This window comes from Phaenicophaeus curvirostris, chromosome 1, assembly GCF_032191515.1.
Source record: "Phaenicophaeus curvirostris isolate KB17595 chromosome 1, BPBGC_Pcur_1.0, whole genome shotgun sequence".
Lineage (NCBI taxonomy): Eukaryota > Metazoa > Chordata > Aves > Cuculiformes > Cuculidae > Phaenicophaeus > Phaenicophaeus curvirostris.
Window position 1 is genome coordinate 16,905,860 of NC_091392.1, and position 25,516 is coordinate 16,931,375.

Sequence of the window (25,516 nt, forward strand, 5' to 3'; positions counted from 1 at the left end):
ATATTTCAGGAAAAAATGCTTTTATGGGAGTGATGTGCTGTTAGTTTATTTTTAAATAACCCAACACCTACTTTTTAATAATACATTTTCATAATTAAAACTTCAATTTAGTTGAGTCTTCCATAAGATCTAGTTTGAAATACATTTTGTTGCATGATGTCTTATCACTTTTTGAAGGTAAATATTTAACTGCAGACTAAATGTTTGTATGATTGCAGTATTTTTATTTTTGAAGTTTTAGTTGTGATTATTAGTATAATCTCTAAATAATTCCTATGTAAACTAGGGATGTAGTAAAGAAGTTTCTGAGTTTGGTGTCTTGTAGATTCCCTTCCATGTGATATTGAGTCCTGTGTTATTACATATGCATTCTTAGTTTCTTTCATTCAAACTGAATAATTACTTTTTTCTTTTAATTTTATATTCTCTTTGTCTCTGGTCCTTGTACCCTTTATGGAAATGGAGCTCTGCAGTCTGGATCCTTGTAGGCTTTTAATGAGCAGGGCGAGACAACCTTTGTTTCCTGCCTGTCTCCATAGTAGCAGCACCATGTTATTTTTCAGAAAAGATTATTAATTCGGTACATAGTTTAAGATCTCAAGCATGCGGAAGCTTTTCTCAGTCTTCTAAGACTAGCTATGCTTTATTGAGGCAAGACAAAAAAATCAACAGCCCTAGAAATGTTCATGATAGTCCTTGCTGTATGAAAGTTATGTGGCAAATGCAGATTCTTGAAAGGTGTCCAGGATTCATCTTGCTCATCCCAAGAACTGTAAAACTTCTGGAATCAGTGGTTTAACACCACTGTTTCTTTCCCTGTGTCTGGACAAGCAGTTTCTGCATGGCTCTCAGCGTCTCTTCAGTGCGTAAATCTTCATTAGAACTTCATGTGAGCTGATTTCTTTCACATCTCATTTTGCAATGCACATTGTTTAGTTAGAGCGTGTTTCTTCCAGCTAATAGTACTGTACTGCCTTTGTTTTGACTGGAATAAGTTACAGACTCTGTCAGTATGTGGCGAGCTTCCTTTTTCCATAGAGCCATTCTGTGACGGCAGAGTTTTTATACTGGTAATTTGAACAGCAACCTGAAAAATAATGTGTACAGAAAACAGTTTTCCAGAATGATAGTAGATGATCAGTATTGGCCATCATAAAATCTCAGCGTACAATTTTTTGTGTAAGGTATGGAAAATCTAATTGCAGTACATGTTTTAATTTTATTTAACTTTTTTTCTACATCATTTATAATTTTGATATTAATTTAGAGTGTTTGGAAATTGAGGAATCACCATGTATACAAAGTAACTGATGAGTAAGCTGCGTCAAAAATCTTGTAGCTAGATGTCAAATCTTCTGTAGCTAAATGTCAAAATAAGCTGTATTTACAGTTTAAATGATATCTGAGCTATTAAAACATTGGTATTGACATAAGTCTGTTTGAAAACACAGTTTGACATCCTTCTTTCCCATATTTGGGGGTATATTCTAGTCAGATTTTAAAAAGCCTAGAGGTTCAGAGTCTTCAGTCTTCATTGTTACCAGCAAAATTATGTGGGAAAGGTCTATTTCATTCATTTGAAAAATATTATAAAGCTGAAGAACAGATGCAGTAACAAATTACATCTTGATGATACATCTGTTAATAGATATGCCTATTATTTTAGTTCATAACTTGGGTAGGTAATATTTTGTTTGGTTTCTGTTGTAATTTTTTAGAAGCTGAATTGTTTTGATAAATATTTGTTCCTTTCATATTCATTTTGTTGATAAAATTCATTCTGAAGCCTGGCAGCGTAATTTTTTTTTTTTATGATTGTCTTATTGTTGCTTGTTACAACTTAAAAGAGATTTGAAGAAAATTATGTAGAAATGTACTTTCTTTTATAATAGTAAAATCCAGTAAGAGTCATTTACAACCTCAGTAGGCAATCTCTTGAATAAATAAATTTTAAAACACTTCTGAAAATTTGAAGTGATATTTAGGAATCTAATTCAGTATGCGGTGCCCAGGTTGTTTCAGTGGAATCATAGAATAGCTTGGGTTGGAAGGGACTTCAAAGATCATCTAGTTCCAACCCCTCTACCATGGGCAGGGACACCTCCTATACACCAGGCTGCTCAAGGCCCCATCAAGCCTGGCCTTGAACCCCTCCAGGGATGGGGCAGCCACAACATCCTTGGGCAACCTGCTCCAGTACCTCACCACTCTCATGGTGAAGAAATTCTTCCTTGTGTCAAGCGTAAATCTGCCCCTCTCCAGTTTATACCCATTTCCCCTTGTCCTATCACTACAAACCTTTGTGAACAGTCCCTCCCCAGCTTTCCCATAGCCCCTTTCAGGTACTCAGAGGTAGTTATAAGATCTCTTTCGAGCCTTCTCTTCTCCAAGCTGAACAAGCCCAGCTCTCTTAGCTTGTCCTTTTATGGGAGGTGCTCCATCCCTCTGATGATTTTTGTAGCCCTCCTCTGGACCCATTCCAACAGTTCCATATTCTTCTTATGTTGAGAATTCCAGAAGTGGACACAGTACTCCAGATGAGATGTCACAATTTGGTCAGTGGTTCTTGATTGAAGAGTTTGCAGAAGTAATATATAGATGTTACCTGAAGATTCTGCATTTAGCTGAAAGGCTTTTATTTGGATCAACCTGTCCTCTTATTTTGAGCAGCTTAAGACTGTGGAGGGTAGCGATTAGGGCAGTCTTGCTCTCTTTGTCTGCTGTTTGAAGTGTCTCAGTACTGGTTCTGAAGATGGAGCCCTTTAAATGTTGACATGGATTAGTGGAAAGTTGCTCCAAAAGCTTATGTAAAGAAAAATAGCATGATATCTGGTGATGTCATGTCAAATATGTAAATCAACAAACTGTACTGGTCACCTGAGGCTGTCGGTATGGCAGAAGCAGTTGTAGAAATAGGGCTTTTCAAATTATTTAGGTGGTTATGGAAGTGGTAATATCTTAAAATTTCCTTTACTTTCTGCTACTTTTTTCTTCAGTAACACTGCTATAGGTTATTCTTGTAGGAGCTTTTTCCTTCAACAAAGCTGTTGCAGTCTATGTGCTAAAGAAAACATTGATGATTAGTGATACACCTGAGCTAGAGGAAAGTATGAGAGCATTACTGACTGGTAATTGCTCAGTGCTCTTCAGGGTCAAGGCAGACCTTTAGTTTTCAGAGATGAGTAGTAGCATCAAAGTTATCCTCTAGAGAACCTCGATAAAGCAGATTGCAACAACTCTACAGGTGTATTGCCATTCCCCCATAAGCCTTTTGTTTCATGCCACTGTCTTCAATCAGTGATCCATTGTGAAAACTGATTATTAGTGCAGACTTTGACTTGATCTGCTGTCCACAAGGTTTTGACTTTCAGCATTTTGAGTCAGTGTTGCGAGAGATGTTTAATTACTGAGTAGGCCATGGTACCCATTGGGATGTTGGCATCTTCAGAACAACAGTGTTATTTCCAGGAACTATTTTTGTTGAAGCTAATAAAGTCAATTATATTTAGTGGATGCAGTATCTCATTCTGGTCAGAGTTCAGCAGTGCTGCACCCAGTCATTACTATTTTTTTGTTTCTGTGCTAACTAGTTGATGGGTGGCAATAGAAGTGGTCTTAAAAGATGGGGTTTTGATGAGTTTGATGGGTCTTTTGTATTAACTGTTTAGATAATAAGCAGCTTATCTTATTCAGCCAGACAAAATTGAGCTCCTGGCAATAGCTATCAAGTATCTTAACAAATTCATTTAAAATACATGCATTATTAACATTTCTAGCTGTGATATTGAGCATGAGTAGGTATTTTCTGATACTTTGAATGAGTTATGGTGTTGGTTTTTCAGGTGCATTTGACATGAGCCCTTTGATAAACCTGCACTTTTGCAGAATCACGATGGTAAAGCCTGGGTGCTGGATGTAGCTGAAGAGCAGCTGAGAAATGTTTTCAGATGTTGTGCTTTTCTTTATCTCTTTAGCTGTTGAAGATGTTGCTACATTCATCGTCTACCTACTTTAGTTTCTGTGGCATTATAAGTATGTTAGTTTTAATAGAAGCTGAATGAAGTATAAAGCATGTAGGCTAAGGAATGTTGTAATGTAGACATCTGATCACGAAAAGCTTTTTGCGACTAGATGATCATGAACTAAGATTACACATTCAGCTGCATTGTCATCCTGATGTAGAGGGTAATTCAGATAGTGTTGCTTTGCAAGGAAGCAGTATTTTCATGAGTAAGTGTTGAGATTTTGAGGCCAGCAAGTGGAGGAAAATACTGGTTCCAACTATTTCCTAGTCTCTAGAGGAATATGGATGATCAGAAATATGCCTCTGTTTCTGGAACTCACATAAGTGGCTCTCGGATGTACTCAGTGAGAGGATTTCTTTGCATTACATGTTGGTGGTATGTCAGTAAGCATATTCGTGTTATTTGCTGAGAAGCTGGAATCAGCAACTTTTAGTTTTTTATACTGTTATTTAGATGTTGGTTTTGTCTTTCAGTATAAATACGTATTTGTACGGTTGTTCAAATATTTCTTTTTCAGTTGTGAAAGGTTAAGCTAACACTTTTTACTTTTTATAGATCTGCTTTGAATATCTAATTTAGCTTTTATTAAAGCTAATTACATGATAAAGCTAAAGCCAATTAATCAAACAATTATACAACTCTCATATAGCTATTCCAGTATCTTTGAAATCTGTGGGCTAAAAGCTCTAGTGGTTGTCTTGAGCAAGGTTTCTGTATTTCAGCAAAATGTGATAACTGATGAATATCTGCAGAAGAGGATATCATTGTGCTCTTTTTAATGAATTAACAATTTCATACAAAAAAATCCAACAGCCTTATTGTTTAGAATAAAGGGATACATGTAAATGAGGCCAGTGCTGAAATTGTATTTAAACAATGCTGACAGTTCTTCTATTGTGTCCATTAATTAATTTCCCAGCATCAAGGTTCTCTGGGAATGAACTGCAAAAATAATTAAAATTATACATGAGGTAAATAATTCAGAAATTCAAAAGGTGAAATAGGGAATTAGTTTAGTAAATATCAGTCATAGTGCTTATTTGTGCTCATTTGCCTTTTAAAAGCATGTTATTGAGGAAGTATGATTTGGCTTTGATTTACTTCATCTGCTGAAGTTCTGCTCACATGTGGAAAAGTTTCCATAATATTTTTTAATCATTGGTGCCCGTCCTTGTTTCAAATCAGTAGTCTGCTTAAAGCAGGTTAATGTTTATGTAAAAATATGTTGCTTTACAGCAAAGTTCTTCAGAATTAAATCAATTGCAGAATATTTTTACTAATGATTTAGATTAAGTGTGTGCATTGTAGGGTAAGTCATATCTTTAAGTAGAATTCTGTGAATAAAAGCAGTTTTGGTTTTGGTGTGATACAGCTTTGCTTTTTTCTACCACAGTTTTGGACAACTTATTGGTTTCAAGTCACTACTTGAGAAGGAATTTAAATATTTAAGTTCAAATTAAATTAGTGATTTCAGATAGAATGAATATGATCTTAATTAGAAGGAAACATCAAAACAAATTTCTTTCCAGCTGGACAATCATGTCTGAGTAATTGAAGCCCAGCTTTAAGCCTAGCTTAAAATAAAAGAAGTCTTTGCAGGAAATGTTCTTTCTGTCAGTGAATGTAGATGAAAGAAAGATGGGATTTAAATTTTGGTATCCCAAGTATAAATGCTTTTGAAAATGTTTTGTCTGGAGGTTTTCACAGAAATCTGCCATGTAACCTATTAAAAAAGAAACAGCCTGCAGCTTTTAGAAAATGTTTCCTTCAACTTCACCTGTGCTGGGAGGGGAAACTAGTCTGTCACTTTTGGTTTTATCCTTATCTTACCGGTCCTCAGCCTTTCCATAACAACCTAGTCAGTACTTCCATAACTTCACTCATGCAAGAGGGATTTTAAAATTACAGTGGGAGACATCTGAGTGAATTAATGATGCACAATGAAATTTCTGGGAAATAGCTAGATGGTTAAGGATTTCAATCCTGTGTAGTTTTTGAAAAGACTGTTGGTAGTGTCATCTTCTCATATCCTGTGACAGTTTGTGTAATTTGAGGAAATTACTTAGGACTAAGGGATGAAGGGAAATGTATGCTTCAGCTTTATACTCACATAAGAAACAAAATACCTTGTGTGCTTGTTTTTTATGCTTTTGGAGGAAGTAAAGGACATAATGGTGATCAGTGTTAATTACATAGAGACTCCCTACTTTGAGTCATTCTATAACAACATGGCTTGGTAAGATAATTAGGTACTGTATTATTGGCTGTAACCAAAATACTTTGTTCTTTAGTACATTACCTATGGTGAACAAAAGAAAAAAAAAAGCTTTAAGTAATCAAGCACTCTCTGAAACCTCAACAGTGTAAATTTTCCCCTGCTGTTTAAGGGGACTTACAATGTTATGTCGCTGTTATTTTTTAATGCACTGAAACTAGCCTGGAATAGTTCTTGCTGCTGTTTCTGCAGTTCTTATCTCTTGAAAGGTTAGACAATTTTGATCTTAAATATGTAAATGGAAGAAAAATTGCAGGAAGCATTTTTTTTTTCTACTAGAGGAACCATAAATATTTATATTAGATTGAGGTTTTATATCTTATCCTTCACTCTTACATTTTTTGTTGTTAGCTGAAGTTGCAGTGATGGATTATCACTGGTCAAATTCATGCTGACAGTGCCATGTCCCTATTCTTGCCATGTTCTGCCTAACTGTAACTCATAGGTAAAATGGAAGTTGTTTGCATTTATGCAGGAGATAAAGTAATATTCTCTCCTGTAAGTATGAAGAACAACATATGGTCGCTCTTCTCTGCAGATGAGAAGCAGCTTATTAAAATGGGAAACTACAGAAATAAATAAACTTTCTAATAGTTTCACTATGCGCAATTCTTCCATCTATATCTAGGTTCTTTTCAAAATAACAATGGAAATAAGTGTTGCAAAATGTGATGGTTCTCTCTGTGGAGTTCAGCATCACCTTGCGTTTGTATTGAAGGCATTCTCCAAGAAAACTGCCTTATTCCACTTTCTTCTGTAAATATCCAATTCAGCAACAAAGGGCTATAAAGGAGTTGCATAAAAAGCTGCATTCCTTCGCTAAGATCTAGTAACTTTCATGTATGTGAAAGTAATAAATGACGAGATAAATAATTTCCCCCCCCCCCCGACATTTCAGTATCAGATGTGAAGGTGCTTTATTGAGTCACAATCCACCTGACAGTTTAGTCATGATGAACTCTTTAAAAATGTCATGATGAATTCTTTAAACAAAACAATAAAAAACATGGCATTTTTTTCTCCACAGGCAAATCCTGGAAAAGCTAGGACAAAAAAGTCAACTATACACTTGATGTTTGTTTGTTTTTTTTTTTATTGTATTTGAATCGAACATACTAGCAAGTGAAGAGGACAGTACTTTAAACTCCACAAGCTAATGTGAAAAGTTATATGAAAGATGCTTCTTAAAATTAAGTAATTAGTGGGAGACTGGATAAATCAAGTAAATAGTAAAGAGGTTTATATCTCGTCTTCTTTTGGGAACTGTTTCTGAGTTGTTCTTTTGTAGACCACAGAGGCCAACTACTATATTGTTGTGAAAACTGATCTTTAGCCAGTTTTCAGCATAAATCAGCCAAATCTAATAGAACATTGTAAGATAATTTTTTTGAACATTCAACACCAGAAATAGGAAATATGAGTACAGTTCTTGTAAAGGTGGGATTTTTTTTGTTGTTGTTTGGTTTGGTTTTTGTTGGTTTGGGGTTTTTTTACATGGTGTTTTGGCTGTGCCAGATACCTCTAGCTTGCTAGCTTGCTGTTATGACATGAGAATGTTAGTTGCCATTACAAATTTAAAATGCTATGAAATCAGATTTTTTTTTTAAGGAAAGAATCAAAGCAACCTGTAAATTTTCCTATTATTTGATGGATGTTTGCATTAGAAACAGCTACTTACAGGCTTTGCATATAAATAAGGTAGGGGTTTGGTTTGTTTTTTAAACATAAATGATCCAGCTTTGTTGCTTTTATTGTCAAATTAGATCCAGTTTAGACCAGTGCTGTAGTTCTCTTATAGCCTTTGGGATCATCCCCTTGGTAATAGTCGTGGCAAAACAAAAGCAATGTTAGGAGGCAGTCCAAAATGTGCTAACTCAACAAAAGTAAACATTAATAGATATTTTTATGTAAGTGTAAAATACTTTTTAATATGTATCGTGACTAAAATTTAAATTTTTAGTACCACAGATTAATCAGAATTTAATTATATAACCGAATGTAAAATTGACGTGCAGTAGTAGGTGATGATCCTATATGAATTGTTAAGTAGGCTGCTGTGTACAATGAAACCAGTTGTGAACTTTGAAGTGTTCTTCTGAAAGACACTGGACAAGATTTATGTGACTGCGTTACGATGATATCTAAACTTAATCATAATATTCTTTCACCATGAGTAAATATGAAATTTTAAGAAAATGTTATCATGATTTTCGTAGCAAGAAATCACACCTTGCAAAGCTTTAAGAGCCAGTGAACATATGCACCATGTTGATTTAGCCTATTGAGATTGCTGAGAACAGCGAAGAAGGCTCTTCACTAAAGGTTATTAAAGAAAAAACACTGCTATGGAGTTACGTGGAATGCCCTTGTATGGGTAATGACTGTCTGAAAGATTGAAAACAGATGGTAGGAATAAACAGGCAGGTTTCAAAATTGAAGGAAATCACATGTAATTTTTCTACAATATGTGATGAAGCTTTAGCTGTTTCTGCTGAAGTGATTGGAAAAGGGATATAGGAGTGAGATAAAGTTTGCTGCCAGCTCTTGGTTATTCAGAGTAGAAAAGGGGAGAAGTTGACGCCATGGAGTTGCTGAACTGTTTGGGTTTTTCTCTGTAAACAAGCAGACAGAAAAGGTAAAACTCTGTGTGGACAAATATAAAGTGATATTATGTGTGTGCTTGGAACAATCCTGACTTTATCAGTGTAATTATGGGCTTCAAGTTAGCTTTCTACTCTTAAACGCAAGAGGAAAATAAGAATTCAGTAGCAGTCAAGAACAAAGAATTAAAAACAATCAAAGGCTAGGAATTTCTGGTAAAGGGAAGAAGAACAAAATATCATTATGCAGTTGTGATAGTTGTATTATTTCTGCGTCCTATATTCTGTATACAGTTGGGGCCTCATTTCAAAATCAGAAAAATAAAGAAAATGATGTTTAAGAAGGCTGAGGAAGGATAATAGAATCAGTATGAGTGGAATGGTGGAACAGATGAAAAAAATCTAGTCTGCTCGAGAGAAGGAAAGATGAAAGGACTGAATAAAGTGAACATGAAGTGGTTGTTAATGCTCTCAGTGTGTTATCTGAACAGCTTTGAATGAAACTAGGTAAAGTTGGGTTTAAAACAGTCATGCTATATAGCTTAGATTTTGAAATTCTTTGCTGCAGGACTTTGTGGCTACCTAGAAAGCTTACAGTTGCAAAAAGCTTTGGGCAGATAAGTAGACAAATCTATTAAATGAACATATTCTAGAGATTGTGTTAGGCCACCTCTGTGCATGAAATCATTTAAAATGGGATCAGTAGTCTGAGGTGATAGTGCCATATGCTTTCACTCTCTCAGTCATCTGCTGTTGTTGATCATTCCTGGTGGCAGGATGGTTACGCTGATGGACCTCTCCGTGGTGTGCTTGTGCTGTGTTTTTTCTCAGGTTTGAATTCTGAGTCTCAGTTTTGACAGTGGATTGAGTCTGTGCCTAGGCAAATCTTGGAGGAGCAGCCAACCCATTCCACTTCCCAAGATGTTCTGTAGTGGCTTCTTTCTCTTTTTCTGTCATAGTTTACTGGTATAATTTTGGAGAAATTAATTTCACTGTAAAGGGTTTTAAGTATCTGCTCTTTGTAATGTAGTAAAAATGAGGTTCCCTAAACTTGCTTTATTCACCTGTAATCATAAAGTATTTTGAACTCCTTGTGTCTGAGTCGTTAATTGTGTGTGAAATGTGTTGCTTTAATACCTAACCCTGGCTCAATTTCATCACTTTAATATTTTGAGTACTTAAAAAATAATCACATATTGTATTTACTCTATCAGCAAATATGATACCAAGAGATATTACTCTCCCTAAATGCTGAACTATCCAGAATATTGGAGGCAGGTTGGACTAATCATTGACTAGACAGTAATCAGGCTTGCCATACAACAAAACTTACATTCTTTCAGTGATTGTCTAATTCAAGAAGTTTGGGGAGTGCATGAGAATGCCTTTCATTTCAGCTGCAGAGGAGATCCAGCATTTGCAGGGCAATGATATATTTGTGATATTAACAATCTAAATGATTTTTATTGATAATGACAGATGGTTCTTAGATAATGTGCTCTGAGTTGTCTGTAATATGTTCAGAATAAGTCTTCTGGAAAGTTGTACATCTGCCTTGCGATCTTTTGCTAAAATATTTAGATCAAGGTCATTGTTTATATTTGATTTTAAATAGCTTTTAGCTGGTAGCCTGTGTTTCTGTGCATTTAGAGATCAAACTGTTTGTAACTTCAGGAGCTACAAATGGAAAACTATAACAGGTAGCAGGTGTTAGAAAAGGCAATTATGCATTAGCTCTTTTACTCAATTTCCAAAACTGTCTAAAACTATCCATTGGAAATACTTTGTAGCCTAGATTTATCTCTGAAGCATGATGAATTCTTAAATCTATAGGGGGATATGCATTTTTTTCTCTAATGAATTGCATATTTAAACCTATTTGATTCCATTTAAAAGGGCTGAAAGAAATTGTGTTGGAACAAAAAAAAGTTGAATAGAAAAACCTCAAGAAAAAATACAAGGTTTTTGTATATTTCCAGTTATTTTTTTTTCTGCAATTCCTAAAAAACATTTTCAGTTTCCAGTATTGTAGTCTTGAAGTTTCTTGCTTTTAATTTTCTTTTCTTTAAGCCAGCTATCTCGATTTTCTAGCTATGGACGAATTTTCTTTACTATGTGAGAATAGAATGAATTCTTGTACTTAAAATCAGAATCTTAGGTTATTACCACAGAGAAAGAATGCTCTGATCTAATTTGACTACCTCTGTAATATTGTTTTGTGAGTCTGTAAGAGAGAGCAAAATAAACAGTTTTGCCAGCAGCACATTGACTTTGAAAGTGAAAATGCTGCATTCAGAGAGACTTTTTTAACCCTACCCCCTTCTGTGACATTGGATGAATGGAGGGAAGAAAGGAGGATTGGTATATGTTAATACCAAACAAAGTTTCTTTCAGTTCCATCTTTCCTGCTTGTGTCATGTCATTAAAGAAATGTAAACTTTTACTATATTCAACAAATAATCCCATACATAAAATATCCTAATTAATACTGATTTAAAATATTTTTTCCTGACTGCAGACTCTTCAATCTTCCTACTTCATCTGCAAAAATAGTCTTCCTCTTTCTTAATCTACCCTCACAGTATTTATGTACTTCTGTGTATCTGCTCAGCAATTTCAATCCAGTTTTAGCTCCATTCCAATGCTAAGGAATGAGGAGCAAGAGGTCAAAAAGAAGCACTTGATTAATACCTGGCTTTGTGCCTGATGTGAGGAGAGAGGCTTTGGGTTCTTGATCATGGGGTGGCCCACGCACCCCCAGGTTTTCTTACTAGGGATAGGGTACGCTTGTCTCCTAGGGGGACTAAAGTCCTTACTAAAAATCTGGCTAGGCTTATCAACAGAGCTTTAAACTAGATGTGAACAGGGAGAGGGACAAGGCCAGTCTAGTCAGGAACGAGCCCGGATGTGGAACTCCAGTGACTAAGAGATGTTGTGCTTGCAAGGACTGCCCGTATGTCACCACAGAGCAAGTGGGGGTGAGTACATCTGGTTGACGGGAAGGATGAAACTGGCACTGAGGTGTCAGTTATTCCAAGGACCAGTCAATTGGAAATTGAAGTGCATTTACACCAATGCACTCAGCATGAGCAATAACCAGGAAGAATTGGAAGCTCTTGTAGGGCAAGGAGACTACGATGTCATTGCCATCACGGAAGCGTGGTGGGATGACTCGTATAACTGAAGTGCAGCTATGGTGGGGTATAAACTTTTCAGGCGGGACAGGAAGGGTCGGAGAAGAGGCGGGGTAGCCCTCCATGTTATAGAGTGCTTTGATACCTTTGAGCTCGATTATGGTGAGGATGGGTCTGAGTGCCTGTGGGAGGAGCCCACAAGAAGGTGGATATTGTCATGGGAGTCTGTTTTAGACCACCCAGACAAGAAGAAGCAGCTGATGAGCTCTTCTATAAACAACTGGGGATAGTCTCAAGATCGCTACCTCTTGTCCTTGTGGGAGACTTCTGGAAAATATGTTAGTATTTTCTTGTACAGACTGCTGACTTAATCTTAAACACAGTCTATTGTCATTGAACATTACTACTCCATTTGTCTTCCAAATTTGCAGAAAGTTTGTCACTTCTATGAGATTATGAAGTGCATTCCAAAATAATCTAAACTTTTCATATATGGTTAAAGTCTACTACTTGGAAGGGAGTTTTATAAATTAATATTAAAAGAGAGAAATTGCACTTCAGTGCTGAGAAAAATAGACCACAAGTGCTGTTTCTACATTTAATTTTAAAGAATTTTTTTTTCTCCTTTTGGAGATGAAAATGTTATGAAATAATATCAAAGACTGAATGAAAAAAATACTGTGTGTTCTGTAGATTTATTTACACAATAAAGTAGTGGTACAGTTGTTGTCTTAAATTGGCTTGCTGATTTTTTTTGCATTTGTGTTTCATTATTTAAATATTTCCACTATAGTATCTGATAAGTGGTAGCAGCACTTTGCTTACAAGTATGTCTTCTTGAGATATGATTTTATGCTTTTGTATACGGTAACTTTACATCCCAAGAGAAATGCCAACACTTAAGTACAAGATGTGGGTTTTTCAGGAGGATGACAGTGAGTACATGATCCTGTAAAACTCTGGATTTAATATTGTAAATTGGACTTTGATTTTTCTGATTAAGACAAACCCTAGAGAGAAGTCTAGTTAAAATTACCACATGCTTTGTCTGTCCTGGGATTTTACAATGTTATTCAAGTAGAGTGTTTTCCTAGAGCAGGAAAAATATTGCAGAATTTTATAATTGGAATCTTCCTTTTCTGGTTCCAAAATTAAATAATTTCTATTTTCATTTCCAAGTACACTTTTAAACTTAAAATTTCTCTGCAAATAATTGTCATTATCTCTTTTCTTGACTCTTACTAATTTGATGGACAGGATGATCTGTGGTTTGTGTAGCTGCTAGCATGATGTTTGTACCAGCCCCTTGTAGGATACTATACACTTCTATCACTCGGGGGCGGAGGAGAATATTTTTCCTTGTCTGCTTGTGGTAACAGTGAGGTGACTTTGTTGCACTGTTATAAATGTTATGTAAAATATTTTAAATACAGTACAGTTCTAGACAGCAATAAAATAGATATTTCATCATGTTGTGCTTTACATTAGAAATTGTTTCAGTTCCCTTTAATTAATCAGAAAACCATTTTTCCAAAGTGTAAACTGCAGTTTTGAAATGACCAGTAGAGTATGAAAAAAAAATTGCTATCCTTGTAAAGCACTACAATTTGATCTTACAACTATTGTTTAGATATCAGAGTTTAAGTATTCCTACGTTTGTCAGATTATGTAGCTAAATTTTATTATTATTCTTTTAAAATGATATTTTTATGAGATTTTGCATTTTTACCAGTTCACAGTTATCACATTTGTAATTAAACATCGTAATTATTTTTTCAGCTCTCAGTCATTTAGAAAATAAAATCTAAGATTAATTTGGTAGTATAAGAAAACTTAGTGAAGTCTTTCAAAAGCAGGATCAGAATCTTTTTCTGGATTCAAAGGTATACTCATAAAACATTAATTTCTAATGAGAGGTTTATAAAGTGTGTGAATCAACTGACTTGAACTATAACAGAAAACTGAAGATCTGAATACAAATTTGAGTTATAAATATTTTCTGTTACGAGTAGATTTTTTTCCTTTGGTAAAGACCTCTAACTCAAATATAGGCCAAGTTCTATATTTCTAAAATGCTTAATAATTTCCTGTAGCAGAATTTATAATGAAAAGCTACTAGTACTAGTAGAGTTTGCTCCCAGTAATGGAGATGAAGTGTATGCTCATACCACAATTCTGAGCTAGGCAATACTATATTTCATGCCAGATGTAAGTTAATGGATGACATCAGAAATGAAATTAAATATGAGAAATGTATGCATACCTCATCTTAATTTCCATTACAAATAATAGCTATTATTAGGTTTCGCGTAGTTGAAATACAAACATGTATGTGAGAGAGAGAGCTGACATTTGTAGTTAGTAGTGAATGCCATAAAAATACACTTGAGGTATCTGGTGATCAAAAGTATTATTCTTGTACTGAAAGGATGTTATACTTTTATTTGTTCTAGTCTGAACCAGAGGGTTTTTCTCACTTCCACTTGTACGTCTGTGCTGCCTTCCTTGTCAGGTGGAGGAAAGAGATCCTGGAAGAAAAAGATTTTCAAGTAAGTGAAGGGGATGTTTTTCAAGCAGAGGGTGGTATTTATTAAATCTAGCTTCCTAGCATTACTTGGGGATCAATTTATGGCAAAATAGTAGCAGTTGCAGCAAGACTGAGAGTGTCTGACTGTTTGTTAGAGTTGCTCAAAAACTGTTACACTTGATGTAATGGGCTAGAAGCAATAGGAGATGTATTTTCTTTATCCACTCTGGAAAAAATGCTTTTAAACTGAGACAGACAATGATGATGATTTCTGGAGATGTTGTTACAAGTAAACCCTTGGTATTTTGCAAATAAGTTTTCTGAAAAGATAACTGGATTTTTTTTAATGTTAAAGGCATTACTGGGGACATTTATTTATGATTTCTCATAGGTATTGTGTAACAGCACACTCCAACAAAGTGGTGTTCATTCTTTCAAATTAAGCTAGGGAAGCAGCCTTTGAAAATAAGGGCCGTGTTTTTCAGTGGGAAATAAAAGGACCTTAGGAGTATTTACTTCTGGTCCCTACATTTTTCCTGCAAAGAACATATCAGGGAGTTGTTTGGAATGTGATTTGAATATGGTAAATAGGAGAGTCGTGTGCACGCCCCTGTAAAAATTCAGTTAGGTTTGTGAAGTGACGAGAGTTCATTTTTATAGAAATATTTTAGGTCTAATTTTACCCTGTGATACACATACAATGCCTGAAAGGTGTTAAAGTCCTTTTTACAGGCTGACTGTAAACATACTGCAAAGCCCCCAGTATTACCTGCACCAGGGAAATCGCCCATTACCAGCTTATTTTCTCTCAAACTGACTGAACTCTGTTGCCCTGTACAAATGAACCATTGTGTAAATTTGTGTATCGCTTCAATCTATTTTATCTTTCTTCATAAAACGATTTATTCAGAGCACTTTAACTCTCATTGTCTGTCTTTGCAATAAATAAATGCCTAAAGGCTCAACATAACAACTTTAATTTATACTACCTGCTAACACTGTCAGATTTTCTCAATTTACGGTACTTTGTCAAAAACAGCTTTGATGTTGGTAGCCATGCCTTTTAACTACAATTGTTCACTGTTAATCCTTCCTATTAATTTTTTCCTGTTGATTTCCTGCACCAATGTTCGTAAGAATTTTCCCCTCTCTAGCAAATCTGTTACATCTATGTTTAAAGTAAATAATAATCCAAAGGTACGGTACTGTGAAGATTTGTTTTGTTTCTCCTTGCATATGTTCATATTTATTTACTTACTTAATAATTAAGTATTTCTTTATGCTTTAATTTCTTTATAAGCTATGTAAACTAGATTATAAAGTACATAAATCAGGTGCACGCTGGAGCACTTTTATCAGACTGCTTGAGCTTGCTTACCACATAGAAATACAATTACTAATTTTGAGGATCTGTAGATTAGTGCTAATTTTATCGCTATCATATGTGAGCACTAAAAGGCTTGGCCTTCTTTATTGTATAACATGACCTTTTAAAATGACCAAACTAAAGTGTTATCAAGTCTGCAAATGATACTTCTCTCCCATGGGCAAGTATAAAATCCATTATTCTTTCGCTTTATTAATAATAGCTATAGACCATTGCCTAGTCTTCAAAGTAGTAGCTCAAGTAGCAGGCATTTAAACTCCATTGGAAAATTGGGAAGTTCAGCTGGAGTACTTTGATTGCTTTGAATTAATGTTGTTCAGAAGTCATCATAGTTGTAGAACATTTGTACTGAAATTTAGTGTTCTCTAGACCACAAGAAGAATCATCAAAAATGGATCCAGTCATTTTGCTTGCACATAGCGTGTGTTGTATTTGTTTTTCTGCATGGGACATAGATAAGGCAAGTCTCTCCTAACTGTCAGTCAGATAGTCTGGTGGTTCTTTAGTACTACCTATGAAAATTCATGCTGTTTTACATGTCTGTTTGACCGCTTTCAGTAAAATTAAAAACCTAACGGAGGGAAGGCAGAATAATTTGCCCAGAACATCAGATGTGATTTGGCAGATGAGTTACTGAGAAGGTTTTGAGAGGCCAATTTTGAAAGATTTAGTGTGATAGTACTTTTTTCTTATTACTTTTTGAAGTATATTATCAGTAATGTTACTGGGTGGTGATAGACAGTAATGTTTGCTCTTAAGATATTTATTTCTGTTCTCTTACGTGTGTCTTGTGACAACCTAAGCAATGAGTACAAGTATATGGTGTTTAATCTTCCTCATAAGAACAGATTAATTAATAGTTTTATATACTGAATGTTCAGCTGGGCATAACAATATTTCCTTATTACAGATGACGTGTGTGGGGTACATGGTTTAATTTTGGATTTTTTTCTGTATTATTGTGTAGCAGAGAAATTTTGCAATGAAAGGTGTTAGGCTGCCTGGACTACTTCTGTGGGGTGATAAAACCTGAAGACTACTTGCTACTTGTTTTACATTTGTAAGATTAAGTATTATTCTATCAAAGGAAATAAATCTTGATGAGAAATAGAGAAAGAAACCAATTCAGGCCTGCAGATGTTGAAACAGTAATGCATATGTTGCATATATGTATATAAATAATCATATATATGTAAACTTGCAACAGAAGCCTATAAAACTGTGTTCAAGCTGTTCCCATCTTTTTCATTTTTGAAAGAGCTTAACAAAATAATTTTCTCACTGTAAGATGATAATCAAGTCATGATAGAAGCTGCGTTGATTTTAACGTTTGAACAAGTTCTATTCTTACTGCCATCTATTTGATAAGATATCAAAGTAGACCTCATGTGAAACATGAGATTTGCAGATTACCGTAAGTTTTAGCAGTAGACAAATGAGGAGAAAGGTGATGTAAATCTAGAGCAAATTACAATCTTCTTTCTCCCATGTCTCTGCTTTATAAAAACTGCCACCTCCTGACTTTCACAGATTATTTCATGCCAGTTGTCCGTGTCCTTATAAATTGTTCCTGTCTAACTACTGTAAAATACAGGACAGCGGCCAATGAAGGACAACTGCAGTGTCCTATGCAAAAGTATTTGATTTGGGGAGAGGGAAAATGTCAAACTTCTTTTTTTACTTTGGGAGTTTACAGTTGCTAACATTTTATCCTGCTGAATAAAGGTATTGGTAACCTTTCTAGTAAGCTCTGATCCCATTGTGAAATTTGCTATGTAATTCAATGAGCTATGTAAAACAGTGCTATGTAATGAGGGCAAAAATTAGTATAATACATGTAGTTTTGAAATTTCCCAGGGTCACTTTTTGATAGCAGTGAAACTATGGTGACAAGTTTTCAGGTAGGCATTTTAAATATTTCATGCCCATGTACAATACATTGCTGAAAAGAATGTTAGTGTTTTAGTTCTACTTGGAGCTTTTTATTCTCTCATGGTACTCAACTTGAGAGAGAGAGAGTCCACTTTACCTACATAGGCTACTCCACAAACGTAGCTAGTTTGGGTAGCTCTGTAGCTCTGTTCATACTTAAGATTAGCAATTTTTACTTCACATGTTGGGGAACAGAGAATGCAATAGGCAGACAGTAAATGGATGAGCTTTTAATCCTGGTCAGATTTTCCTTTGTAACTGATATGGTGTTTTATAGGATTGAATGGGTCATTCTTAGCTTATGATCTTTCTGTGAATGGTATACATGTTCTGTGTTAATTCACTGTTTCTGTACTGGTGTCAGATTTTACTAAAGAAAAAAAGTAGCAAGTTTAATATAGAAAAAGCTACAGGATTTTTTTCATGTGGTAAAGTGTGACTTATGATGTGAGTGCAAAATATGCGATTAATTTCATTTCTACTATCTAGCTTAAGTAATTAAAGATACAAATAATGAGGACCTTCCTATTCATCAGCATGTCTTAGTCTTTGACTTACTGTTATTCATTTCCCTTACTTCATCTATAATTCCAAAATTCTTCTGAATTCGTGAGACGTGAATGGTTCATGCTGCTAAGTAATGAAATATTGAAGCATGATTTGGAGCATATTTAGAATTAAAATATTAATAGAAAATATGGACGTTGAGTTTAATGGTGTCATGTGCAGGATATCTGAAAGATTTGTAAGGAAACAAGGCTTCAGGGACTAGATTCAACTGTCAAACTGAATATAAGCTAATAGTAATGTTGGACTGATACTTGTTTAACTGTTAGATATTAGAGATTTGGTCCAAATTTTTCAGTATAAGTATGTTATCATTTTGTTGACATAGCTGAGCTATAAAAATGTATTTAATATGTTGTGGTGAGGAATCTGTCTTGCAGATTTTTTTTCTTGTTCATGATTCTGAGTTACAGGCTTTTCTCTCTGTCTAACAGACATTTTCGTCCATGCTGTCATCAACCCACATCTTTATTACTGCAATGTCCTTTTCTTTGGCTTTGACAAATGCATTTTTGCTTCATTCATATTCACCCAGACTGCAAAGAAGCTGTAAAGATCATTTTTCAGTCTATCATTTTTTCTTGCTTTGCATCTCCTTTAGCTCCCTTTCCTTTATGCACCAAGGAAAACTTAGACACTTTCTCTTTCAAGGCCTTTAATGGACTAATGCCGACACCTTACATGTAATTTCATATTCACCGTTGAGATCCTGACTGCTAGTTTATCAGCCAGTGGTGACAGCCTTGTCATGCACTTGAGCTAGCAAGAAAGTATCTGTGCTATCTCCCAGGTTGACTGTCTTACTTATATGGAGCACCTAATGCAGAAACTAAGTAACTTTCCTCTGAATCCTTATGTAAGATCTTTTCTTCTGCAATACCCAGAATAGATTGGCAGGTAGGCTCGAGTCTGTTAATAGCACTTACAGTCACATTGGCAAGTTTTGTGCTGCTTCTTTTTACCATTCTTTGAATTTTTTGTCTCTTGTTTTAACTTGAGCCATTAGATCTTTGGGTTAATAACTGTCTTTTATTCTGATTTAGATAGTCTTTAAAATAACGATTCTTTAATCGTTATTTTATGTAAATACTAGGGAGTAAGCCTCACTGACCTTATGACCAAAATGATGTATGCATAGTTTATCCTGTTAAAATTTAGATAAATACTCTTGGTGTTTTTCAAACATTTAATTATGATAAAGTATTACAACCTCATGTTGGTTCAAATATTAATGAGAACCACTATCTTCCTACATTGTATGGACCATGAAATTTGAAGAAAATGTTATTATTATTACTTATGTAAGTGTTTATGCCTTATGAAATTGTTGTTAGATTTAATCCTAGATTAAATCTTAGGGTTTGTATGTGTTAACTTTAAGATGGATGCCTGTTTTAGAAGGTAGCGAAATGCTTCACAGTGTCTACATTTAAATAAAAGGCAGAGGAACGGTGACTTTGAAGTGTATCTTTAACATACTGATGGAGAGAGCACTGTCAACATCTTTAGTTTGTTTTGGCTTTCCTTCCCTCATTTAATAACCACTTGATGAGAATCAGAGCAGGGTTCGAAGGCTCATTACTATCTGCCACTCTTCCTAAATCTCAGCTCACTTGAATACTTTGCCCCCTTATTTCACATAAAAAGTAGAGAAGACCCAGGTTAATATCTTCTAATTTATGGTAAGCATACACTACTGATATTTCAAGTCCTATTTAGCACATGAGCTTGCCCTTTTAGTTTTTTTCCTTGCATTTGTCATCACTTTTGGGGAGTGAGGGCAATTGTTGATACCAATGGTCAGTCTTCTGCCTATTAGATTAATTAGGTTTTGTACAGATTAGTTTTCTGAACACAAGAGTATTTACCCCTCTTCTCTGTTAGCTCTATGATTAGCTGGTTTTGCCTTTCTGGATCCTGCACCCTCACTCTTCCCTGTGTGGAAACAGAGTCTTTTCTGTGAATGTAACAAAACCATTGAAGAGTTAAGAAATGTGAACTTGAAAATCTTTCTGTCTTTAGAGAGCTTGACTGCTAACATTTCTGTCATTTTATTCCCTACTGTCAGCGCTTTTGGAAGACATTCAATATATTCTCATGTGTTCCAAGAAACTGGAAGTTCTGCTGTTTCAGACTTTGAACACTATAGCTATAGAAATCTGAAGAAGTTGCTCCTTAATCTGAGAGTACTGGTAGCAGATGACTGGAAGTTAGCAGCATTAAATCATTTATATTTAGAAAAAAACATCTTGCAATAATAAGATTACTAACTATTTTTGCATGCAAAAAGCTTAATCTGCAAAGAATGAGGTGATTGGTAAAATTCTTATCTAGAGTTTTGTAGGGGGATATGCTTCAGGTGCCCCTTCAGTTTCTTCAGATACTTCCAAATAAAATTGCTTTTGGAATAGTTTGCTTTTGTGATGGTCAGGGATATGTTGTGGTTGTAGATGCACCATATTTAAAAAGTTCGAATATTGATTGTCCAGTTTCGTGCTTGGATTTCATATGCAATATGCAACAATTCATTAACTTCCGCTCCTTGTTTTATGCAGAACAAAATCTTCAACAACAGATTTGGTGTAAATGACAGCTATGGTTGTATATTAGTAGGACTGAGTTGTAACTCTAATGTTTTTCCATGTTCTTCAGAAAGGGCAGAGCAACTATATGACTTAGTTAGCAGTCATTTGTATTTGCTAAATCAGATATGTGTGACACTAGATAATGTTTGTCTTCTTATTTTTCAAAGATTAATCTATTAAGTAACAGAAGAAATATGTAAACTGGATCCAGTTCAGTGGAAATACTATATGTAGATATGATTCACGTTAGAGAGACCACTTAGATTGAAAATGGGTTATATTATGTAGTTAGGATTTAGTTTTAATGAAATAAAGCCAATCCCATAAGGCAGGTCTAAATGAGAAATAAAGTCACTTTAAATTACATTTGTAATCAGTGGAAAGACATGACCGTGAATCAGGCACTTCTGATCTCACCCTACCCTCTGAAAATATTTATTTCACTATATTAATTACAAAAGATCATGGCATTGACAGAATAGATTTAATCTGTTAAATATCTGCATTTAGTTGTCTGATATTGAAGATTCCTTGAAGACTTCCCTGAAGATTTCAGTGTCTCTTTGCAAGCTCAAATACCATTTCCTGTACTGCTACTAGAGATGTTTCCAGTCAGGAGAAAGAAGGGCAGGAGCAAATCCAGTGGAGACTGTTGAATAGAGGGAAAGAGATATTGAACATAATTCCACTTATAAAACTTACTGTTGTGTGGAGAAAAACTGTGGGGCATAGTGCTTACACAATTCATACTGCTTGAAAGATACCTTTAAATTCTGAATGTTTTCATGGGAAAGAGAAGATGTATGTTCCTTGGGCAGGCACTGATTTTTCAGGGTAGAGTTACTTGACTATGAGAGAGTCCTTAGGCGTCCTCTTTTGTGTGCAGCTCTAGTAATTTAGTTTTAATTTTTGAGTTTAAGAAATTTATTATTATTATTGAATATAATATGTTTCGGTGGAAAACACATCCAAGTGGTAGTAATAGGAAGATGATTTTCAAATGTGCAAAGAATAAGTTGACTAATTTCTACTTCTGAACATGTTAATTTTAACTCTTGTGTAGCAATGGATTTTGTCCCTTTACTGAAACTGAATGAAGCCTGGAATGCGTTTTTTATTTCATTTATAGTTACTATGTAAAATCATACTATGTGTTCTGCATATTCTTGCCAATAATTGATTTATTCTATTTATTGGTTTATTTTAAACCTTTCCATTTCTACCCATTTTGTGTAGTGACTAATTAACAGGGCAACCTAAAAAAAAATAAAACCAACATATCACTTAGTCCTTGACTATCTACTATAATATGAAGTCCGACACAAAACCCCATGAGATTGTGCCTGTAACTCCTTATTTAACAAATTAAAATCAACTGTGATCACCTTCAAAAGAGCTCCCTTCTGAGTTGAAACACAGCTGCATATGACGCTAGAGATGTTCAAAGCAATTCCACAGATCATTTTCTGAAAGGCTGTTGAGGTTCTCTGTCATTTTTCCTTTCACATCTTCTGCTGATTAAAAAAAAAGGGTTTCTTTTGAGCACTGACTTGATCCTTGGGAAGAGGTAAAAATTGCAGGGAGCCTGATGTGGCGAATAGGGCTAGTGCTCAAGCACAGTGATGTTGTTACTAGCTGAAAACTGCTTCGTAGACAATGTGTTGTGAACCAGTACATAGTCTAAGTGTAAAATCCACTTGTTTCTCCACAATTCTGGTGATTTCCTTCTTGTGTAATAGCACAATTTCATCAACACTTCAGTGTCATACTGCTGATTTCCTTCTCGCCTCTGGGAATCCACTGCCATCACAATACTTTGGATACTGTAGAGTCAGTGTGGCCTTGAATTTTGAACAGCTCCTGTGCTTTTGTTGGTCCTAGAGATGTTACTGATTTCCACTATATTGATTGTGGCTTGATTTCCGGATCATATGTAAATATACAAGTATCATCACAAGTAATTATGTATTTCAACAAATCTGATTCATCCATGATGCGTTACAAAGCGTCCAAACACAATTCCTTGCAACATTCTCTTTATTCATCTGACAGTATTTTTGGAACCGTTTTTGCACACAGGTCTTCATTTGAGTTCGTCAAATGTTTTCCCTGTGCTACTAAACTTTCTCAACTACTGCTTGCACACCCAACCTTCTATCTTTTTGAATCACATCTTGCATTTTTTCAGTGTTGCCATCAGTAACTGCTGTGTGCGTGTGGCCTGGGCAGTCATCATCATTCATACTTTCTCTGCCTTTTGAAAATAGTTCATGCCATTCAAAAATGTGTGCACGAGGCATGCATTTCACTGTAAGCCTCAGCCAATAATTAAAAACATTCACAAGAAACTTAATGTTAACTTGCTGTTCACTCTTGCACACTGACATTCTCCAACCAAGGGTAAGAAAATGTCTATATTTGAACACATGTCCACTTGTACTGAGTGAAGTGATTGAGTAGAGCCTTGTCTCACTGTGACAGGTTAGACCGTGTTCTATAACGATCTCTTTGTCTCTCCCCTCCCACTCTTGGTTCCTGAGTTATAGGGCTAGGCTTGAATATTTGTGTCAGACGTCATAGCCTGTTTAACATCAGTTTCTCGAAGAAGGAAAAATGAAGGATTACAAAAAAAGAGAACATGGAGAGTTACTTGAGTGTAGAACTTAGAGATCATTCCAGTAGCAATGATGTGGTAATAATTTCTCTGTCGAACTGTGTACTATGAAAAGTGTAGGATCCTAACACTTTAATCTTGTAAAGCCGAATACCTAGTATTACATATCTGCAAGTTCCATAGTTTACCAAAATCTTTATTTCATTATACTCCCTGAAAACTGCATATTTCGAATGCGATTAGATTGATCCCATTAACCTTACAGTGCCATTGGTCAGCTTTTCCCATTTGCCCTAGGAACTAATTTTCAGGTTTTTAATGGAAATTGCTTAGTGAAATTTGTGCTAGATGAAGTGCTATTTTCTCTATTTTTTTTATCAATGTTGTTGCTTCAGTTACAGGAAAATGTTTAATATAGGGTTTATGTCCCTTACTTCATGTTTTTCGTTCAAGGTTGCTCTTGCAGAATGAACTGACACCCAGTAAATAAGCCCAGATGTATCAACAAAAATGACTAGCAAATGCAACTTTTGGAGTGAATGAGCCTGATCTGGACTGATTGTAGTGAAATAATTTTAAAGGAGGATTCTTTGTGAACAGCGGTATAGTAACTGGTTTTTGGGTCCATATATTCTGATGAGTTCCTAAAGCATTCACACATAAGATATTTAATGATGGACAACAATATTTTCCTGAAGTGAAGAGCTGTACTTGGACTTCTGTTTTATCAAGTCTGTATATTCTGAAAGTCTACAAAGGTCAAAATGTTGCAGTGGTTAGCTGATGCTGGAACTGCAAAGCAGAAATAGAATCATAGAAACATTAAGGCTGGAAAAGACCTCTAACATCATCAAGACAAACCATAAACACAATACCAACATGCCTATCAATCCATGTCCTGAAGTGCCACATCTACAGGTATTTTTAACATGTCCAGGGCAGCCTGTTCCAGTGCTTCACCCCTCTCAGTAAAGAATCTTTTCCTAATATCCAATCTAAACTTCTGCTGGGGCAACTTGAGGCCATTTCCTCTCATCCTATCACTTGTTACTTGATTGAAGAGACCAGCACCTTCAGTTTTAACTTCAGTTGAGTTATCTGACCAATTCAACTCACCATTGTTAGTAAATGCTACTGCTGAAGAGTTAAATTGAACACGGAGAGAAAAACACTAAAATTTTTGAATGATATGAGCAGGACCTCAGGGATCCAGAGGCACACTGCTGTTACCTAAATACAGTCATACTTTTCAAAGCATATTCACTTGGGCACATTAAGAATCAATAAAATAGAAGTTCAATAAATAAGCTTCAAAACCTAAAATGTTTTCAAATATGCGGAGCAATTGAAGTATAATTTAAAGAGCATTTTGCCAAGATGTGAATGTTTTACTCTTTCCCTTTTATAGTTGAGACTATCACATGTTATTCATACTCCATAAGAATATCATGGCAGAAAATGAGATCAAAAAGATGAGCTGAGGTTTTTACGTCTGTATTCTGGTATCACGTCTATTTTTAAAAAGTGCTGTTTCTTTCTCGATGTGCTGCTGTTAGCTGATCTTGAGTGGGTATCAAAACCAGAAAAGACTGCTTAGAAACAGAAAATGAAATTACAACCAGAAATTTTACAACTGGAAAAATATCGAATGTATCAAATCTCCCTTCAAGTTTGAAAAACAAAATTCAAAAAACAGTCATGCCACTAAAACCCAACCACAATAATCCAAAGCAGAAAACGCTCCCTATGCTGTCTGTTTAGTAAAAGAAAACAACTGTACTTTTTAATGTATTTATCTACATACCTTACAACTATGATTTGGGATTGAAACAGCGCATAATGTATAACTTTCCATGATGTTTGAATTATC

At 35.1% G+C, this 25,516-nt stretch overlaps 1 protein-coding gene across 1 annotated transcript in view; it reads left to right on the forward strand.

Annotated features, from left to right (window-relative positions):
* Window positions 1-25,516, forward strand: part of TBC1D22A (TBC1 domain family member 22A) — a 171,424-nt gene that overhangs the window by 120,864 nt on the left and 25,044 nt on the right. The window contains exon 12 of the mRNA XM_069849907.1: window positions 14,488-14,583. Within this exon, the coding sequence (XP_069706008.1) occupies window positions 14,488-14,583 (96 nt within the window). The remainder of the gene's footprint in view (window positions 1-14,487; window positions 14,584-25,516) is intronic.